The 20607-nt window shown below is 46.9% G+C and overlaps 1 protein-coding gene across 2 annotated transcripts in view; it reads right to left on the reverse strand.

Moving 5' to 3' along the window:
* The window catches only part of PKD1L1 (polycystin 1 like 1, transient receptor potential channel interacting), a 137181-nt gene that overhangs the window by 50270 nt on the left and 66304 nt on the right, over positions 1-20607 (reverse strand). For both annotated transcript variants that reach the window (XM_087431360.1, XM_087431405.1), the window contains 13 exons: positions 19400-19510; positions 19126-19283; positions 17792-17892; positions 14066-14258; positions 12482-12565; positions 10261-10468; positions 8055-8161; positions 6999-7221; positions 4837-5010; positions 3515-3634; positions 3354-3423; positions 2907-2953; positions 1650-1815 (listed from right to left, as the gene is read on the reverse strand). In XM_087431360.1, coding sequence (XP_087287486.1) covers positions 1650-1815; positions 2907-2953; positions 3354-3423; positions 3515-3634; positions 4837-5010; positions 6999-7221; positions 8055-8161; positions 10261-10468; positions 12482-12565; positions 14066-14258; positions 17792-17892; positions 19126-19283; positions 19400-19510 — 1762 coding nt within the window. The remainder of the gene's footprint in view (positions 1-1649; positions 1816-2906; positions 2954-3353; positions 3424-3514; positions 3635-4836; positions 5011-6998; positions 7222-8054; positions 8162-10260; positions 10469-12481; positions 12566-14065; positions 14259-17791; positions 17893-19125; positions 19284-19399; positions 19511-20607) is intronic.

Consider the following 20607-nt stretch of genomic DNA (forward strand, 5'->3'; position numbering starts at 1 on the left):
CCATTTTCTCAGGTGATTAGGTAAATCCCAACCTGGGCACATCCAGAGGCAGAAGGCAATGTTGTTCTAGGGCAACCTGACACAGTGAATTTAGGCGACTGAGCAGCGCTCGCCTATAGGGAACCTGGCGTTAGGCAGACAAGGGACACACACTGCACATAAAACAAGGACATGTTAAAAATAAGACAACAGGGCCGGCCCGGTGGCATAGTGGTTAAGTTTGCATGCTCCGCTTTGGGAGCCCAGGATTTGCTGGTTCGGATCCTGGGCGTGGATCAGGCACTACTAGGCACCTAGGCACCACTCATCAAGCCATGCTGTGGTGGCGTCCCAGATACAAAATAGAGTAAGATTGTCACAGATGTTAGCTCAGGGATAATCTTCCTCACCAAAAAAAATAAAAATAAAAGTAAGATGACAAGCCCAAAATGGAGTCACTTACGCTAAGCCCCACGTCACCAACCGAGACTTGACTTAATTACAGTTTCGGGTCTCCCAGAAATGGAATCTTAAGCCAGTCAGTCAGGAATCACCTGGTCAGCACTAGTGAGGTCATCTGCCTGACCCCTAAGGAAGTGACCCCTGCCGTCCCCTAAGGAAGGTGACCTTGCAATGACCAATCTGCTTTTTGCCTAGTGCAGCTTCCTTGTTCCCGCTTCCTCCGCCTATCAAAGTCTTCTATTTGGCACAGCTCCTCGGAGCTCCTTTCTATCTGCTAGATCGGATGCTGCTCGGTTCATAAATCATTGAATAAAGCCAACAAGATCTTTAAAACGTACTCAGTTGAATTTTGTTTTTTAACAGCTGGGATGGCAGAGCAGTACTGAGCCATAGTACTTTCTTGACACCTTGTCTGCATCTGGTCTGTCAGGCGTGAGCCTTTGCACTCCTGGGCCCTCCCCTTCTGGCCCCGTGCGTGTGTCTAATTGTCTTGTGTGGCTAGCATCCTTGGGGCACGTTTGCCTTCCAATTCCCGGCTGGTACTGGTGCCGGCACTGAGGACTTGCCCACCTACCTGAAGCCCCACCCACTCACGGAAACCAGGTTTTTTACACCCCTGCCTAAAAAAGTGAAGGACGCTGTGCACATAGGCCCAACCAGACCTGGCCTCCAGACCACTGTCCCACAGAGCAGCACTGATGGCCAGCGCCCCAACCCGGTGCTCAAGGGCCTAGGTGACCTGGAGCCGCGAGAACACTCTGCAGCCACAGGCCCCTGCCAGGCCAGGCCCGAGAGGCCCCTCTGGGACGCTGCTGAGTAGGTTCTTGGCTGCCCTCCTGGGACCCGGTTTGCAGAGGATCCGCTTCCAGGCTCACAGCCCCTTGTGATCCCACAACTCCATCTCCACTGGCTCATCGCTGAGCTGCCGGCTGTGGACATTATTCACTCCAATTTGCATCAAAAAATGCGAAGCTTCAAATTTCTTAACTTAAAGAAAAGTTAAGAGTCTATTACTGACTTTTTTAAGATATAACCAAACTTAGGTAAGTATACGCCAGAAATCATCAGGACTTTGGAACAAAGCTGAGGCCTCAGTTTCAGACGGGCCTGGTGTAGACATGATCAGAACGTTCAGTCACATTTGGCCCAACTCCCGCTCCACACACACTGCCTCTCTCAACATGCCGCGGGTTGGGTTGCACACCTACCACCCATGTCCCCTTGTAAACTGAGAGTGCAGTGGTCACTCTTCTCCCTCGGAGCCAGCTGGCCAAGGTCAGCCCTGCATGCCTCCAGCTCAGGGGGCGGACAGCATGCACTATCACCGCTTGCCGCCCTCCTCTGGGCTCCAGCACTCCCAGAGAGAACGTTATGCTAGAAAAGACAAGGTCAGGATGAGGTTAATGTCTCAATGCATAGAGTTTTCCATATTCTATAGTAACGTGGTTTGTGAGCCTCCTCAGGATTCGAGCATGGCCCAGCCAACTTTGTCAAGCATCAGGCCTGGGGATGGATTCTGGCAAAGAAGCACAGGCAGCCCAGGGCCCAGCTCCTCTGCACCCTGCACAGCCAATGATGGAGTACTAACAGGCTCCATGCAGCCAAGAGTGACTGTGCACCCGCCCACTGGGAGGCCCACCTGGACAATGCCAGAGCACAGACTGGCCAGAGAAGTGGGCTGGGCAAGGCTCAAGGTGGAAAGGCAGAAAGCCAGAATGGGTATGGGGAACGGACATGCTTCAAGCAGGAGAGCAGAGGAGAGAACGGGCCTGGAACACAAGCCTGGGGATGGAGCGCCCCACTTAACAACAGGCTTTGAACGGGAGTTAGAGATCGGAAAGCATAAGGAATCACATGTGCCCAAAAACGCTTCTACAGAGAAGAGTCAGACTTCAGCTAAAGGTACAATCCGCCAGATCCAAAGTGATGATGTGGAGAACTACTTAGAAACTGCCCTGCAACTTGCCCTGTGTCACAGGCCGGGTCCGTGTATCTGAGGCCTGGAATGGAGCACACCCAGCACGGGGGCAGCTTCTCCCACGGCCCCCTCACAGGGGCTGAGGAGTGGTCGAATCAACACCTGGGCCTCTTTCTCACAGCGTCTCTCCCATTGGACTTGCCAACCCTGCTCCCCTCAGGCCCAGCTTCTAAAATGTCACTGCCTGTATACGCATGGGTTTCCAAATTTTGCTAGCCGCCCCCTTCCCGTCTGGCCTCTGATGAGACTCCTGAACAACTGCCCCCCTGGCCTGCATCCTGGAAAATGACAATCTGTCTCCACAGGACCCACCTCTGCTCAGTGGCCCCGGCCTGCATGGCGGGTTCCTGCACATCTTTCCCTCGTCTCCATCCCACCCTAGGTCTGACCATCCGTGATCAGGCCACAGCCAAGAGGCGAGGCCAGAGAAACATAACTGTTAGAGTTTTACGCCAGAGAATTAGCTGCTGTGTGTAATTATATTTACCTTGTGTGTCTTCTGTCCATCTGGCATCCTTCTACTTGAATTAGGGCCTGATAAAAAAATCAAACTTATGTTAAACCAGGGATTAAGGGTTCCTGAGTAGAGCACTTTCTTCAGGAAATACTCTTCCCTCTGACTCCACCAGGACAGGCCTTCCTGAGACATAGGATGTGGCTGCAACAAGGACTTTCGACATCTCCATCCTGGTGTGGCCTGGACAACCCATTAAAATGGCTTTTAAACATGAAATGAAACTCAACTTTCCTCCTAATGAACACAGGGCAGTGGAAAGTAGGACATACAATGTCTACTCAGTAGACTAGCCAGAAGGATCAGCCATCATGGGCCAGTGTCTTCGACTCTCTCCTTTCAGACTTTATCATTTTCCTGTTGCTGTGATTTCAGAACAAACAAAATCACCTTTTAAGCTTTTTTTAAGTGCACACTTACTCTGAGCTGCCTCCGTCAGCACTCCTCTCAGGGGCAAGCACGGCTCTGCTCCGGGAGGCCCACTGGCTTCCTGCAGATGTAAGGAGGTTGTTCAGGGAGGGCGTCCGGGCGATGAGGGTGCCGCCCAGGAGAACAGGGCCATGCAGACCGGCCGCTGGTACCTGGCTGAGCCTGAAGAACAGCGACAAGAGCAGCGCCCCTGGAGAAGCCAGAAGGGTGCACAGGAAACCCGTCCAGAAGGACCCAAGAGTGACATCGGAGGGGCCGACATCCAACGTGAGCTGCAATAACCCAACAGCAGCCATTACTAATATCACCTGAAATAAGTCCGACTTAAAACACATGGTCATTTTGTAATCACAAAGGTATTTAACGTGAAGATATACTTTATATTTAGCCAAAGTTCTCTCTCACTGAATCTTTGACCTTCTATCCCAGGAGTAAAAAAAAAAGAAAGATCATAAGAAATCCTTTGTTTTTTCTCCTGTACAAATCTTTTTGGATTGCACAAACGTCTAAGGAGTGCCCACTCTATGCCAGGCACTCCACATGCTCAGCTGACGTAATCTTTACCACAGTCAGACAAGAAGGTATCAATACCTTGAGCACAAAGCAGAGAGACGGTCAGACAACTAGTTGACCTCAGAGGAGAGGGCAACCTTAGGTGTCCTGACTGCAGGCCCCATTCTTGTCCCAGCTAGACACAGCTGTTCCCTTCCTGCTACTTGATGATATTTCTTCATCATTTTCTTACAAATTCTACACACGTCAGTCTATTAAAAAATTCTGCCAATCCATTACTATTATCACACGCACTCTGAATACTCGTGCTCTCTGGTGGACGCATTGCTGAACCCCACCTCTGAAATGGACCCCTCACCACATTCCCAGCCACTGGGGGGGCCCATGAATGGCCATGAGGTTGTCAAAAGAAGCAAATTTGACTGTTTTCCCTCACCCCAAAAGTCATGCTGTGATTTTTTCCTCAGGAAAGGCAGCGTCTCCATTCTAACTGATTGCTCTGATTTAGAATTAATCTCCACATCTCATGAGGGACTGTTAGACCAGAAACGCAAATGGGCATCTCAAGTGCAAATGTGGCTATCAGAACTGTTCTGTTTTTTCAGTTAGAGGATGTTTAATTTGAATTAATTGCCAACCCTATACAAAAGTTTAAAAGCACTCTCAGCAGACATTGCAGGCTGCTGACACCCGTGGAGGTGTCATGCTCTGTGGCACAGGGGGCATGAGCTCCCACAAGGCAGCAGTCAGCTGAGGCAGGCCTGCGCTTGCTTCCTCCAGAGCCCCCCACCCAGCAGACCCCTTCCAGCTCCCTCCAGGCCCACATCGCGCCGGGCCCTTGAGGCCCACAGGCTCTCTTCCCCTGCATAAACCTTTCTCTGCAGACTGTGAGTTTTGCTAATTCCTGAGTCAAGAAGGCGTCACACTGTAGGTCTGGGACTAGGAAGCCAGCGCCTCCTACCTGCTCCTGTCCTACAGCAGTGAGCAGGGCGGCAAGACATGAGTAGGAGCAGAGCAAGGTGAAGGCCACGGTGAGGCGTGGGGTGTGCAGGAAGGTGCTGCAGGAGGGCCGGCTGAGCACAGAGGTCCAGACATGGAAGTCCTCCAGATACTCCGTGAACTTTGCATACAGAAGCTGAAACCAACCGAACGAGAAACACTCAGTTGGGCATTCAAACAAACAGCGTGAAATCACGGTTGACAATCAGTCATTTTCCGGAGTGGAGATGACACAGTGTCGTGGCTCTCCTATCTCAGCTCCTTAGCCCCAGGCCCTTTGCAGCTGGCTCTAGCTTCCAGCCTCGTCTGCAGCCCTTCGCCCTGACCTTCTGCTGGGGCCCCCAGAGCTTTGGGACAAGCTGTCCCTCTGCCACGCTTGTCTTACCCTAAAATGCCTTCATGCCCTTCTCTCTAGAGGGTTTATAAACCCTCTATTTATAAACCCTCACCTGGTACAATCGATCACGTCTCTCCTCTGTGTTCCTAACAGACTTTTACTAACCCTCCATTCTCAGCACGTTCCCTGGCAACAGTTAATTTTTGCTGGGCTTTGAGCACACTGAGAGCTGGGAGCGTGCCTGTCCACCTCTGTGCCCTCAGTAGCTCTGCAGATCAGCCACGCGGTGGGCGACATGCTGCTTATGGAATTGCACCGAGCTCAAAAGTTTCAGTTCAACTCAAATAACACTTGGTGCTCAGTGTTGTTCTAGAAAAAGCAGAATGACAAGCAGCAGAATATAAAAGTAAATGCCAGCAAAACAGGTTTAATGGGATGAGAATATATTTTCATATAAATGGACTGCCCAACAAGGGTACAGCATTGATTCATAGCCCACAGCCACATGTGTATCTATATGACTAAATTAATAAGTACAGGTTTCTCTCAAAAATTTCTCAAGTGTGGGCCGGCCCGGTGGCTTAGCGGTTAAGTGAGCGCGCTCTGCTGCCGGCAGCCCGGGTTCAGATCCCGGGCGTGCACCGACGCACCGCTTCTCCCGCCATGCTGAGGCCGCGTCCCACATACAGCAACTAGAAGGATGTGCAGCTGTGACATACAGCTATCTACTGGGGCTTTGTGGGTGGGGGATGTTCTCAAGCGAAACAGCTGGAGAACAAACAAAGTTATTTACATAGAAATAATTGTCTAAAGGAAAGTCCCAGCTGAATCAGGCCTTCAGTGTTAGGTGCTGAAGAATTTCCATTTGCTGCAGCTCATTGAAAATTCATTGTGATCGTTTTTCTTACTAAATTCACAATGTCAAGACTGAATATGCCAAAGTGGTGAGCCTGGTCCTCTCACCCACGGCAGGTGGCAACGGGACACCTTAGAAAGAAAGATCTAGTGAAATGGGAGAATGTCCACTCTCACTGACCGCCTACCCCTGTTTGAGACCAGCCTAAGAAACTGTGCTCCAGAAACACAAAGGCACGCATATAGGTGTGTTCCATTACGAAAATAAACGGAAGAGAATTAGAAACGTCCAAGAGGTGGATATTTAAGCAAAGAATAGTGCATGATGGCCTATTATATGGCCCTTCTATAAAACGATTTTATAGAAAATTTATGAAGGAATTTACTCTAAAATGTTAAATTAGTACAAAAATGCACAGCATTATTGTTACAACGGCATAAAACATATTCATATATAGAGAAAGACTGGAACATGCAAAGATCAAGTTTCATGGTTAGTTTGTGAGATTATAGAGGATTTTGTCTTTTTTCATGATCCTCTGCCATTAAGCCCTGATCACGCCTGTATCCTGTTTATCTGTTATCTCCATGTCAGGATATACACAGGGCACTCAAAAGTCTTTAATAAATTAGCAGCCCCCTGGACACCACAGACCACAGGCAACCACAAAGTTTGTAAGTGTTATTATAGCTACAATTAAAAGAAGAAAAACATTGCGACAATAATTAATAACTAGTAATAATTAATCCATGCTTGAATGGCCACTTAACTGATGCATCATTTAAGACACAGCCATCTTGATACTAAGAAAAGAGCGAATACACTTAACTTTCGAGAGTTTAAAGAAACAACTGACCAGAGAAGCAGAGCTAGGCACAGCATTCTGCCAGTCAGCCAGGGATGCCACACGAGGGCACTGGATGCCACCCACCTTGCGGAAGCCGAGGCCCCGGGTCAGGCAGGCCAGTTCCCGCTCCACACGGCCGTCCTGCCTGCTCACTGCCAACCAGCACTCGGCGGGGAAGAGCCAGCTCTGTCCCTGTCCTGCCCGCAGCTCTTTCACCATCACATGGCTGACATACCAGGCGGGAGAGTGTCCACGGCCGTCATGCCAGAGGCGGAGCTTCCGGAGTGGGCCCAGGGGAGCCGGAGCACTGAGGACACACAGCAGCTTGTCAGGCAAGGGTGCGGGGCAGTGGGGCCCTGGGCTGCAGCGCCAGCCCCGGTTCTCGCCCTCAGGGCGTGGGTGGGTCATGTCAACAAATAAACCTCATGCAGAGTGACATACAGAGCCGCTAGGGAACCTAGGAAGAGGACAATGAATTCCCACAGGCCCCTCTCGTCAGTCAATAGCTGACGCGTTCCTGGCATGCGGAGCCCAGTGGCGGCGCACACAGCTCTTCAACACCTACTGGTTCCCTACGCCCAATGCACTCAAACCTCATGAATGTATTCGTGTCTGGTGTGGGGTAGTCTGAAGTTAACTTCTCTCTTAATGAAGACATAATACTCCAAACCAATAAATATTATAAATGAAATATTCCAGGAGAGAAAAATATTCATTTCTTTTGTATTTTCTGAGAACATCATCAGGTGCTTGTACTCCTAGCTTGATAAATTATCCCTCTTCATCCAACCCCACCATCTCTGCATTGCCAGGTGTCCTTGCTCTTCCAAATGTGGGAGGAATCTAATTAATTTAAACAGGTTCAATGACACAGAAAATGATTGTGAACTTTACTAGCATGTAAAATCAATAAATCCCTCTACCCCACCCCCCTCCTTCCTTCCTGTACATAAACATACCATTTAATCTACTTCAATAACAAACTGTAAAGACAATTTATAAAACTGCTTGTGTGTAAACTGATGCTCCCTAGTAGAAAGTAATGTTCTGTATTTCTACTTTTTTGGATTGTGATAAGGCTACACCAGTTCTGACTGGCCGCTCTTTCTCAAATTGTGCAGTGAGAATATTTCGGAATACCTCAGGATAAAGGTGTGTCTGGAATTCCTTTCAAAGAGGGGCTTCTCTGCACAGTAGAGCTCCTTGGGTTCTGAAAGTCCATTTTCACCACATAAAACAATGTAAACCTCAAAATAAAGACACAGGGTAAGACTTCAAGATACTGAACCTACAACACTAACTTACACTGGGGCAGGGGCTTCCTGACACCTCCTCCCAGCTCCCCATTCTTCGAAAACCATCCTGAAAGGCCGAGCGCCCCAGCGTGGACCCAGAGGGCTGACAGTGCTGCCACATGGTCTGTAGCACCTCCCCCCTTCCCCCTTGTTATGAGACGGGCGAGAATACGAGAGAATTGCAAGAATCTAGGGAGCACAGGGCAGGGGACGCCCGAGCAGACACCCAGGCACATTTTGAAGCTGGAGTAGCTGAGGTAGTGCAGTGCTGTCAGGAGAGGGACCAACAGACGTGTGGACAGATTCTTGTCACTCTCTTATATTCTTGCGTTCTCTTCCACAGGAAGTTTAGAATCAGTTTTTCAAGTTCCACACAACCCTTTCCTGGAATTTTGATTGTATTTCATTGAATTTAACCTCTTTATGTTTTAGTTTTTATCTGTAAAATGGGTATATTGATAGAACTTAATTCAAAGAGTGTTTTGAGGATTTGGGGGAGTAAAACAAATGACATATAGTAAAGTCCAATTCACATTAGCTGCTCTTATTATGATTATTAATGTTATAGATTAGTTTGGGAGAAATGACAAGGAAAATTAGTTTTCTCATCCATGAACAAGACAGCTCTTTATTTAGATCTTTTGTGCATACTGTGCACATTTTCTCCACGATGGTCTTGAACATTTGGTGAATTTCCTTCCAGGCACGCCACCATTTTGTGACAGTGATGAGGAACATCGTGTTTTCAAGTATGTGTTACAGATGGTATTGCTGTTCTATAGAGATGCCTTTGAAGGTTTTTCCTTAATCATGTATCCAGCAATTTTGCTTAACTTTCTTATTAATTCTAATTTTTTGACTAAAGATTCTTTTGCATTTTCTATGTAATAATCATCTCATCAGCAAAGAACAATTCTTCTCTCTCCCCTTACAAATCTTATATTCTTGTTTTGGTTCTTGTTTTATTGTCTTCACTGGAGTTTCCAGTGGTAGTGACGGTAGTAGACATCCCTTAGACATTGTCTCAAGTTTCACCATTTAATGTAGTGTCCACTGTAGGGAGATATCCTCTGTTAGGTTAAGGTTAAGGTCATCCCCTTCTACGTGCTATGCATTGCCTGTGAGTGTGTTTGTATATCTAGTAGACTATATAAATATATAGCTGACAGACTACGGGCTGATAGTGAGCAAGGATCACATAAGCTGTCGTGCCCCTCATCCCTTCCTACTGCTGCACCGCTCTCCCTCGCCCTCCTCTCCCTCTCCCTCACCTACCCCCTTCTGCACACCCAGCCATGCTTGTTCTCTCACTATAGGTTCCTTAACCCTAGAGGCAGCCCGGCTCCCTTGAGAAGTGGGGGATGATTTCCAAACATGGAGGGATTCCTACCCTCCCGTGGGATCCGTGTATGTGCACCCCTGCACTCACACAGCCGGCTGGACGGGCTCTGGGTTCTGCCTGCAGCCTCACCTCTACAGTTCCGCCTGCACACACGCCCTTCACGTGGGCTGTGGACAGACTGTCTCCCTCCCCGTCCTGCCACTTCACCTCACTCATCCATCCCCTCCTCGCCGTCCTCCATTGCAACTCTGTCTTTACCCCAAGCTCCCAGCCAGCCTCATCCCTGCCAGTCCCCAAAGTCAGTCTTGAGATCCCCCCCCTTTCTCCTGCGAGCTCCCTCTGGGTAGTGGTAACAGATTGACACTCACTAGAAGAGCACAACTTGCTTCTCAGAGTCTCGATGTGCCACTCAGAAACACAAGTCGCTCTGGGCTGCTTTCCTCAGAGAAGGTGGGAAGGGGAGAAGGGGCTGAGGGCAGCCCTGCGGAAGGGGAGGCTCCTGCTTCCTGCTCGTACAGATGCGCAGGGCCAGGGAGAGCCCAGTGGAAGGGCAGACGAGCCCACCCAGAATAAGATGGGCCAGCTGTGACAGGTGACAGGTGATAGACAGGAAGGCCAAATCACCAAACCGTGTGTTTCTGGTGCCGTCACTCACGCCCATCCGCACTCTTCCACACCACGAGGTACGTCCCCAAGATGTCCAGATTACCTTTGCGCTAAAGCGGGCTGGAGCCCGGAAGCCTGTGTCCACCACAACCGCATACAGCTGGTGGTCAGGTGGAGCGTTTTCTTGCAGAAAAATGTAACCAGTTTTCTTTTTTTCATGATGATCTACACGTCTGCTTTTAGTAACCAAAAGTACATAAAGAATAGTAAAAACTACAATAAAAATACCAGGAAGCAGGTTTTCCGGATGTCTGTAAATAAAAGGAGAGAGATCAACAGTGAGTTACTCAGCGAAATAAACATTTAGGCAAAGATTGACCAATGCCCCCACACAGTGGTTAACACACACACAAACATACACATATAAGAGTAACACACACATATGCATATATGCACACACACGCATGCACACACATACACACATGCCCCTGCTGGTCTTCACTGATTTGTTTTTAAACATTTGTTTTGTAACTGGGAGAAGAAAGTAGCTTTTTATTTGGGAAAGTGGCCGAGAAGGGAAAGGTGGAGGGGGGAGTGGCCTCTGCCGTCTCTAGGCATTAGGATTGGCCGGAGCCCCTTAGGAGATGAGCTGCTTGAGGCTGAATCAAGAGGCTCCGAAAGGCACAGAGCTGCCCAGGGCTCTAGCAACCAGTACCCCATGCGAGTGGACTCTGGACAAAGAAGCCTTGTGACGGACTAGCTTCTGCGTCTGAAAGCTGCACCGTGCTGTAGACTCACATCCTCTCTGAGGAACTTTCTTCATGAGATACAGGTAAGAATGCCCATTTGCTGCTATTATGAAGTAATAATCACACATAAAATCTTCAACACGTAGGTGTAATGAATGCCCCCTCCCTCCGGTAGAACAAAGACGAGATGCTGCTGTACCTGCCTCTCCCACCTGCCCCTGTGGCGGGGGCTGCTGCTCCCCACCTGCACCTTGCACTCCCTGGGGGAGATCACTGAACCCCACAGACCCACGGAGTGGAGTTCGTATCAAGTCACTCGCGCCGGGACCCTAACCTGAGAAGGTGTTCTGCTTGGACTTGAGTCTTACAGACCCCTGACGAGGTTTCACAGGGTCAGCACGAGGCCTGTGCTGGTGCAGATGCTGTCGTCCTGCCCCCACCACTACACTTTGACCCCCTCTGAGACTTGGGTTCTGCTCCTGGTTTCTCTGCTGGGCATCCTCCTCCCTACCAGGACGGAGCCTTGTTCTGAGCCCATGCTATCAGCTTGGCAGGGAGCCCAGAGCTTCCCTGCTTCCAGCCTGTCCTTTCTACACCTGGACTAGGCCCTGGAACCTCCTGGATTCTGCCAGATCTCCCAGAATGATGCTGCCCCTGCATGACCTCAGGTGTGGTTTTCCTCTAAACATCCCCCAGGGCTGCCCCTCCCCAGATGGACCCCCGCCTCCAGTGCTGTCAGAAACCACAGTTGAGCCTGCTGTCCTCTGAGTCCTGATCACTGGACTCCTGGTGACCTTTGCTGAGACCAGCATCTGTAGCATCAGCAATTAATGTCTAACTAACTAACTATCTGATTCACTTACCAGTCTACAAAGTAATCAACTCTTTGATGACTGATTACATAATAAAGTAAGCAGAGTTCCCTATTACATAAATATAAGGGAGAAAAATGTAACAACCAACACTCACCAGAAGATGCAGACTCTGCCATCAATATTCATTCAGCAAATACTTACTCAGTACCTGCTATGGGCAGGTCCTCAGCATGGGGCAACTTTGATGAATGAGACAGAGAAGGTTCCTGCCCACATGAGTTTATCCTCCACTTACCTATATTTCAGAACCTAAATGTATTTGCTCTACAAAACAACGGCTATAAAAATAGGGTGAATTTTAAATTTATTATCTAAAATGGAACACTTTTCAAAAGGAAGAGGGAGCTATTAATAGTTAGACCACGACAACAAGCATAAAGCAGAACAGGCAAATCCAGCAGGATCGTCACTAACCCAACCAGTCACAACCGAACAGAGTTACAGTGAACTCAAGCTAAACCTAAACGTAAGAAAAGTATGCTGACTTTCCCATGCTGATGTCTCCTGTCAGCGAATGCGAGTATAGGCATTGGTAACTATATAATATTTAATAACTATTACCTACTAATATGCATATGCCAAAAAGCAAAATGGTACTAAGTAACATGAATTTCAAGCATCTGCTGAATTGCACACGGGCATCCTGCGTTGGGCACTAGTGCAAATAAAATTTTATCTTGATTTAGAAAACAGAACTCACCCCTGTAACTTGGAAATGTCACTTGTTTCAAAACTGGCATTCAGCCTTCTTCTTGCAACAGAGAATGCTGCGAGGCGGTGGTAGCTAGGAGGGAGAGGCGGGTTAGGACACCAAGTGTGTGGTGAGGGCAGTGTTTACCGTGTGAGGGTACACAGGTTAAAGGAAGGAGGTAAGGGATGACAATCTCCAACAACTCTAACTTAACGATTTAGATCCAGTTTAAACAATTCAGCTAAAACCTCAGCTAGAAGGAGGGTCTCTGTTCTGCAGATACACCAGACACCTTCATGTCCAAGTCTTGAGCACACAGCCCCTGAGTCCGCCCTGGGACATGAGCTGTCCTTGCTGTGGACCTGGAAGCCTATTGCAGATATCTGGATGATTACAGCCCTCCACAGTCAGCTCAAGCCCAGAGACTGTCAGGTTCACCTCACGGCCCAGCGGTGGACCGACGACTGGGAGGCCAGTGAGACCCTGTGCGCCTATGCCTGAGCGCCAGTCCCAGCTTTATAGGTATCCCATCACTGGGACTCCCGCGCCACAACCACCATCGAGACTGCCCTTTTTTTTTTTCAATAAAATCTCTCTCCCCCTCATTATCTTCTGAGCAGGTCCCACGTTGCATTCATTTTTACCCCTAGCAGAGAGTAGGATGTAATGGAGAATGGATGAATGTGTTAATGCATTAATGAATAATTTAATATCAAAGTGAAATATTGAGCCATTACTAGTAAGTTCCATGTGTTCCTAGCAATGGCATCATATAAAGTAAAAAGACTGTGACATAAGAAAAGCAATCAATAGCTGATGAATCACATGGACATGTAGTAGGATCTGGACATAGTTGCCTCCTAACAGGCAGCCACAAAATATAGTTTTTATGACTAATTTTCTTAACATGCAAATGATATTTCTATTTCTAAATGTGTCCAATAACTGTTTATTCTCTATTCTAATGAAAAGGCAACAACAGCAACAGCCTCTGACAGAATTGTCAGTTCTGCAACTAGATGATAAAGAATTTCTGGTTTAGTGACATGATTGATATACCCCAAATTCCTGGGAGGCTGCCTATAGTCCATGTGGAGACCTTCCCTGCATCGTCAAGTTCACTTCACAACCACGCTGGGAGGGGGCTCTTGTGCGGACAAGGGGGTGGGTGCACAAGTCACAGGGTGGGGAGTGGTGAGAGGAGAGGCCCCGCTGCCTGACTACGGAGGCACCCCGGAGACTATCCGGACATCCAAGAGAACAGAATGATCAACACTGGGTACTACTATTCACCAATCGACCATTTCTCCAGCAACATTTGCTGATCACCTAATCCATGTCAGTCACCTTGGGGAGGGGCGGGTGCAAAGAGAATTGGAAACTAGACCCTGCTCTTCTGGAGGTGCAACACCGCGGGGACCAGGCTGACAGGAAGGTGTAAGAAGCACACGCCGACGGAGTCGACCAACAAGATTGCTCTGGTCCTTACAGCGGGACAAAGCCAGGGAAGGCTCCAGGCGCTGTGCCAAACGCAGGAGGAAAGGCAGTTGCTTACTAAACATTTCAAATCCTTTCTCAATAGTGTGTCTTTACCTGCAGTTCACTTTTTCTGGAGAAGTTCCTGGTTGTGGAGAGAAACTTTCAGATTTCCACTCTCTCGTGTCCCAAAACAGGCATTGGATCCACTGGAAATGCACGGCATAGTTTACTGACTTAGCCAAATACTTGTTCGGAGGTTTTCTGTCATAGTCAGCATCTAATAAGGATAAATACCCCAAGTTGGTGTCTAAAAAGAGAAAAAATAAATTAAGAAATACAACCTGAAGCTTGCAAAATGGCATAACCCATTACTAACGCAGATGGTGCAGCCGACAGTGGGGACTAGGCGTGGAAGCTGGGCGGGGACTGAGAGAACAGGGCAAGTGCTGGCAGCTCCCTCTCCCTGGAGCACTCAAACCATCTGCTAAATACACCCAGTCAAAGCTCGCGGCTGCTGGTTTTCATCTGAGGATGGTAGCGTGTCGTAAACGCTTCCTCATGTTCCGAGTTCCTCTACACACCCTGCATGGGTTACCCCACTGCCCTGGGGGTGCAAGAGAGTGGCGTCAACTTCTACAGCTCCCATCCCACCTAGACCCCTTCCCTGCTTCTCCTCAGCTCCATCAGCCAGCCTGCCAAATATTAGCATGTCCTAAGTCTGCAGCCACCCTGGTGAGGACACACAACGACCATGTGGTTTTAGCCTATCATTTTTGTATAACTTTTATATTTAGAAGCACAAATATTTAACATTCCATCTATTTAAAATTTGTCCCTAAAACTTTTTAATAAGTGATGTTGGGACAACTAGATATCAGCCATTTGTAAAAATATGATATTAGATCCATATCTCATGCCACATACAGAGGTAAACACCAATCAATCAGAGATCTAAATGTAAAAGAGTGAAACTGTACAAGTACTAAAAGAAAACATAAACATGACGGACTTCTTTTATAACCTGGGTAAAAGGAATAAATTCTAACTATGACTCAAAATCTAATAGTAATAAAAAAAAATGTTCATCCATCTTGCTATTAAATAAAAACTTTTGAAAGGCAAAAAAAGGCCAATAAAAACAAAGTCAAAAAAATACAGGAATCAAGAAAAAACTTAATAAAAAATGGGTATATATGAACAGTTCACCAAAAAAAGTAGATAAGGGCCTTTAAACATGAAAAATGCTCAATTCATAATATAAAATGCATATTAAAACTACCAAGTCTCAATTATCCAACTGGCAAAACTCCAAAGCTTGAAAATATACTTGGTTGGCCAAGGGGTGGGGAAACAGGCCCTCTCCCACATAGCCGGAGGGGAATTTGGCCATGCTTACCCAAACTGCACACGCATTTCCCTTTTGACCAAGAAGTACCATATCTGAGAATGTACCTTGAAGATACACTCCCCCCGCCCCGAGTACATTATAGTACAAGCGTCCCACGCACACACGGTTGAGTAAACCGTGGTGCAGCTGTGCAGTGGAAAGCCTTCAGCAGTAAGAAATAACGGAGGGATTGTGAATGCATACGTATGGAGTGATTTCCAGATGTATAATTGAAGTAAGAAAAGCACAATGCAAAAGAATGAAAAGAACAGGGGCAATAAGAACGTGCGTGTGCCAATGTAGGCTTATGCTCCAAAAAATAAACACATGCACGCACACGCAGTTATTGAATCTATCCACTGAACTGGCTTAGAAACAATGACAACCCAGTAGCAATGAGTACACTTGGTGCATATATCTTAAATCCTAAATGTCATTCCCCATCAAGGAACTGAGGCTCATGAAGAAATGCCTGGTTACAGGAAGGGCAGGCAAGGTGCAGATATGCCTGGGGTGCCCTGGTGTCCCCGAAGGCAAGGAAGCACTTGAAAACTCCCGACGTCATGTCAAAAATACTCAGGAAGCATCTTGAGGGAGCTCCCCTGGAACAATTTGAGCATCAAAAAGTAAAATGATGGAAATGAACTAAATACACTGATTTTTTTTTAGATCTATGCATTCATCATACAGAAAGCAAGAATGAGAGAGTGAGACAGAAGCTGTTCTTTACTGTACAATGCCAGCTAATTAGTGATGAAATCAGAAAATCACCATTGCAGCCTGTGTTGTGTCATGAATGGAGGTCCAAACCATGGGGTGAAAGGTTCCAGGGGAAGGAGGTACTCAGATGGTCACACAAGTACCACCCAATTAATCACAAAGGGAAAACGTTCTGTTACAATGGAGAGATGGGAGGTGAGCTCCTTAACCCAAGTACCAGACTTGGCATTGCCTATGGAGTATCCACCAAACACCTGTGAACTGAATCTAATCATGAAGAGACAAGCAGGAGTCCAGAATGTGAGACATTCAAAAAGATAACTGACTTGGACTCATAAAAAAGTCAATGTCATGAAGAAAAGGCAAAAAATGGGGGAGGGTATTCCAGCTTTTAAAGGGACCACAAACACATGGCAATGAAGTGCATTCATGAACTTTGACTTAATTCTGAATAACAAATATAAAGAGCTATAGAAGGCATTGGGGGACAACTGCAAAAACTTCACTGTGGACTGCAGAGCAGACAATGGGCTTGAATTGACACTGATTCTTTTTAGGCCCAGCAGCGGAGCTGAGTTACACAGGAAAATGTCCTTGTTTTTATGGGATGCGAGTTGAAGGCTGGAGGGTCATGGTGTCTGAAACTTTCTCTCCAATGGCTACCCCCCAAGAAGCTCCCCCCCACACACACACTTACACACACATGCAGATACAGCAGACATGGCAAAATGCCAACAAATGCTGACTCTAGATGAACCAGATGCAAGTGTTTGTTATTCATTTTTTTCCTACTTTTCTGTCAGTTTGAGATTTCTCACAATAAAAAATTGTGGAAAAGAAAACACATCAAATGCAAAATTTTTTAAATTGCCATTGAGAATTTGAATTTGACTAATAACATATTTTGGTCCATTTTGAAAAGACACAAATAGCTATGAAATGACTGGTTCTCAGAGGAAAATAACCGTATCCCATAAAAATGTGGATCATGGAGAGGAGGGGACGGCCCACACACCTGACTGTGAAGCCTCCAGGCTAAGGCCCCAGCATGCAGGACCAGTGTGAAGCGTGTTTATAGTCCAGCCTGGATTCACTTCAGCACTCTAAGCCTCAGCCTCCTGCCTTTCAGGGGAGGACAGAGACTCAGGAGCCTAAGAAACCAGGGGCTGCCTGTTAGGGGGTGAGCCCAGAGCCTACACACACCACCACCTCAGAGAGGGGGGCCGTGCTCTGCCCCGCCACTGGTGAGGACTGACAGACGGGTCCTGAGGGACAGCCTCAGAAGTCACAGTCCCTGACACTGGGGGAGGCAGAGCAGCAAACAGGACAGGCAAACTCAAGGTGCCACAGGAGCAGTGCAGGCAGATATTCCCAGGGGTGAAGGGCAGCCCGCCAAGAGAGGCGGAAGAAGAGTTCTGAGGACCAGCAGAGGCCAGTTGGAGGTGAGGAAGGGGAGGGCACCGCAGGCACAGATGACAGGGGCACAAACACAGGTTGGTGAGAAGGAGGAGGGGACTCGCTGGTGGGGACAGGGGGAGGGCCTGGTGACAGGAGGCTTGTCCTACACAGCTGCAGAATTGGGCTCAGACTGCGTTCAGAGGCGCTCCTCCTCTGCAACAGCCTGACGTTTTCCTCATGAATAAATGAGAGCCCTGCTCTGCGTCCATATCTTATAGCAGCTGTTTTCATCATCTACACACAACTGAGAGTCACAGGAGAGCTTGTCCACCGACCTCTCAGGGACACAGCAGGTATGTAAATGTGCACAATTTGCTCATCCCAGAAGTAGATCTGTTTCACAAGAAAATCAGATGGAGTAGGTTTCTCAGAGAACCTAGGAGACAAAAACAAAGCAATGATGTCTACTTTTGTGTTATTTTTTCCTCTCAAAGACTTTAGTCAGACAATTTTGTGCAAACACCCTTTTCACTACAAGGAGGCAGACTGGGACAAAATGCTTATTCCACAGCACCGCTGGGTCTTTCAATAAGAACTACATGACAGTTTCATTCCTCATTTCATTAAAAAATAAAAACTTCAGTACAAAACAAGAACAGTAACCAGCCCAGCTTGTAGGAATAAACAGCACAGGCTCCAGCGCAGGCCCTGCAGCCCAGACGTGACCTCTTGACAGCAAGTGTTAGCAGTCAGAAACTGACAGATGACGGAGAGCAAGCACAGGGTCATTAGACTGAGAAACTGGTCAGAACCAATTCACCTTTTTTGTGTGGGTCTTCAAGAATTAAGTTGAAATCCAAACTCTTTAAGCAAAAAGTCATGTTTCAGACACTTCATAGCTTAGCTCATTGGGCAGAAAGAGAGTCGAGCCAACAAGTACACTGACCCCGTGCTGAGCACTGTGTGGACATCTCCCTGCACAAGATACCCCGGGCTGACGTGCCCACCTAAACAGGAGCAGGGGAACAGCTGAAATCTTGCTCAGATGGCTGAAATACGTGGGAACTCAGAGAAGAGAACATATTCTCCAATAGAAGCCTTTGCCCATCCAGATCTACCACAAACTCTAAAAACTGCTGGTTTCCATTCGTGTTGTTAGTGCATGATTGCAAAGAACCTTTCAACGTTTGAGTGTTCCCACGTAATTCAGTCATAAAATGGGGTCTGAGTCCCACAGACTCAACATCACTGAGAAAGATGACTCATTGATCAAATCTCCTCAGAAACACCAGTTTGAACATACGTTTTTCTTTTGGAAAAAAAAAGAAATAAAAAATAAGAGAATTCTGGCCCAGGTCTACACTGTTAGGGAGAATTAGATTCCTAAATGAGGCCATCTGTATTATCACTGACAATTCAGTTATTTCTCACTCCAATAAACTTAGCAGTCAGGAATCCAATCTCAAAAAATAAAATAAAATAAAAAAAACAAAGTAGGGAAGCTTATTCCCTGAACAGTAGACTATATAACAGAATTTCTTTGGACAATTAGCCTCACGACTGCTTTAAAAATGCAGTTTCATTCACTGATCTTTTCACAAGACATTCTCAAGGGCGATGTCTCTTGCTCCAACCTGGTTACCACGGTAGCCAACATCTCACAACACACCTTACCAGCAACATGACCGGGAAAGCTCTTGTAAGGGGCTTAGAAAATTCTATCCTTATCTGTAGAGATTCCTGGGGGTTTTCAGAAAGCCCAATGAATTGATGAAAATTCACTTTATCCCGAAGCAACACAAATGTTGTTTTATTTCTCCTATTATCCTGTCATCAAACGAAAAACAAGTTAAACAAAATTTGCCTTTGGAAAAGTAAGTGCATTAAAAATCAGCCAGTGCAGCCAAAATGAAGCAGAGGTGACGGGGAAAGGCTCTCCCTACCAGGCCATCTTCCTCCCCGAACTCCACAGTCACGGGTTTCCTCAGCCGATGTCCGCTGATGGGTGTTCTGCTGGAGCAGCTGTACAGGGAGAGGGCGAGCACTCTGCCCACCTGGGGAGACAAAGAGCGCCTCAGAGCAGGTGACAGCCAACTGTCCACTTCAGTGAGAGAAGCAGGAGAGCAAAGTCTAGTGATGCTGCTATCGCAGTAACAGAAGATTATGGTCCTGATGTTGGGGGTAACATAGAAAAATACAACTAATTTTACCTGTCAGAATGGCAGGATTTGGGGAGAATATAATGCTTTATTTGTATTCCTCTTATTAAAACTAATAATTTTTAAAGTTTTAAAAAGTATTTTTAGTTTTTACCTTAAAAGCTCATACAAAAAGAAGTATCTGCTGACTGGAGATAACCAGGAAGGTGTGTAGGAGAGTGAAGTGTAGCTTGCCTGTAATACCATCACTCAGAGGAATCCTATTTGGGGATGTCACATTCGAAATTTTTTCTATGCACTGAGTACATACTAGGCAGACAATTCAATGTTCTACGTTTTTTGCACAAAATCTTCCAATGCCACTAAAATTCCCTGATTGACATGATTTTAATTGGCTGTATATGGATTATCATAATTCATTTAAATAACCAGCGAACTATGTCCCCCTGTTGAACATTTAGGTACATTTCTATTCAGATTATCATAAATAATGTTGCTTTGAATAAATAAATAAAACATCTTCCTTTCAATAAATATTGTCTCATTTCCTTGGTATAGATTCCTACAAATATAACGACAGGGTCCGGGTTTTTGAAGCTCCTGGTGCCTGTGACGAAGTGCTTCTCAGAAAGGCCACACCATGGACACCCTGGCTCTCCCACTCACACACCTCCACAGAGGGAAGTCTTTTTAAAGAACTGCACTTTGTAAGTTAAAAAAATCATTTTAATTTCTATTTCCGTATTTCTTATTAGTTGGGATTATTTTCATAAGCGATTGGCCATTTCTAGTTCCCTAAAAAAAAAAAGCAAATACTTTATAAGATGAGCATTTTTGACCAAAATAAGATGTACATCATGAATTTGTACACTCATCCATTGGGCATTCATCAGATGCCCCGGTGAGCCAGGTACTGGAGCACACTTAGGGGTGCAGAAGATACCAGCAATGCTGGCTCCCTGCCCTCCCAGCTCCTGGCAGTCCCCGGATCA

This window comes from Ceratotherium simum, chromosome 1, assembly GCF_057802395.1.
Source record: "Ceratotherium simum simum isolate JZ-2026a chromosome 1, ASM5780239v1, whole genome shotgun sequence".
NCBI classification, from domain to species: domain Eukaryota; kingdom Metazoa; phylum Chordata; class Mammalia; order Perissodactyla; family Rhinocerotidae; genus Ceratotherium; species Ceratotherium simum.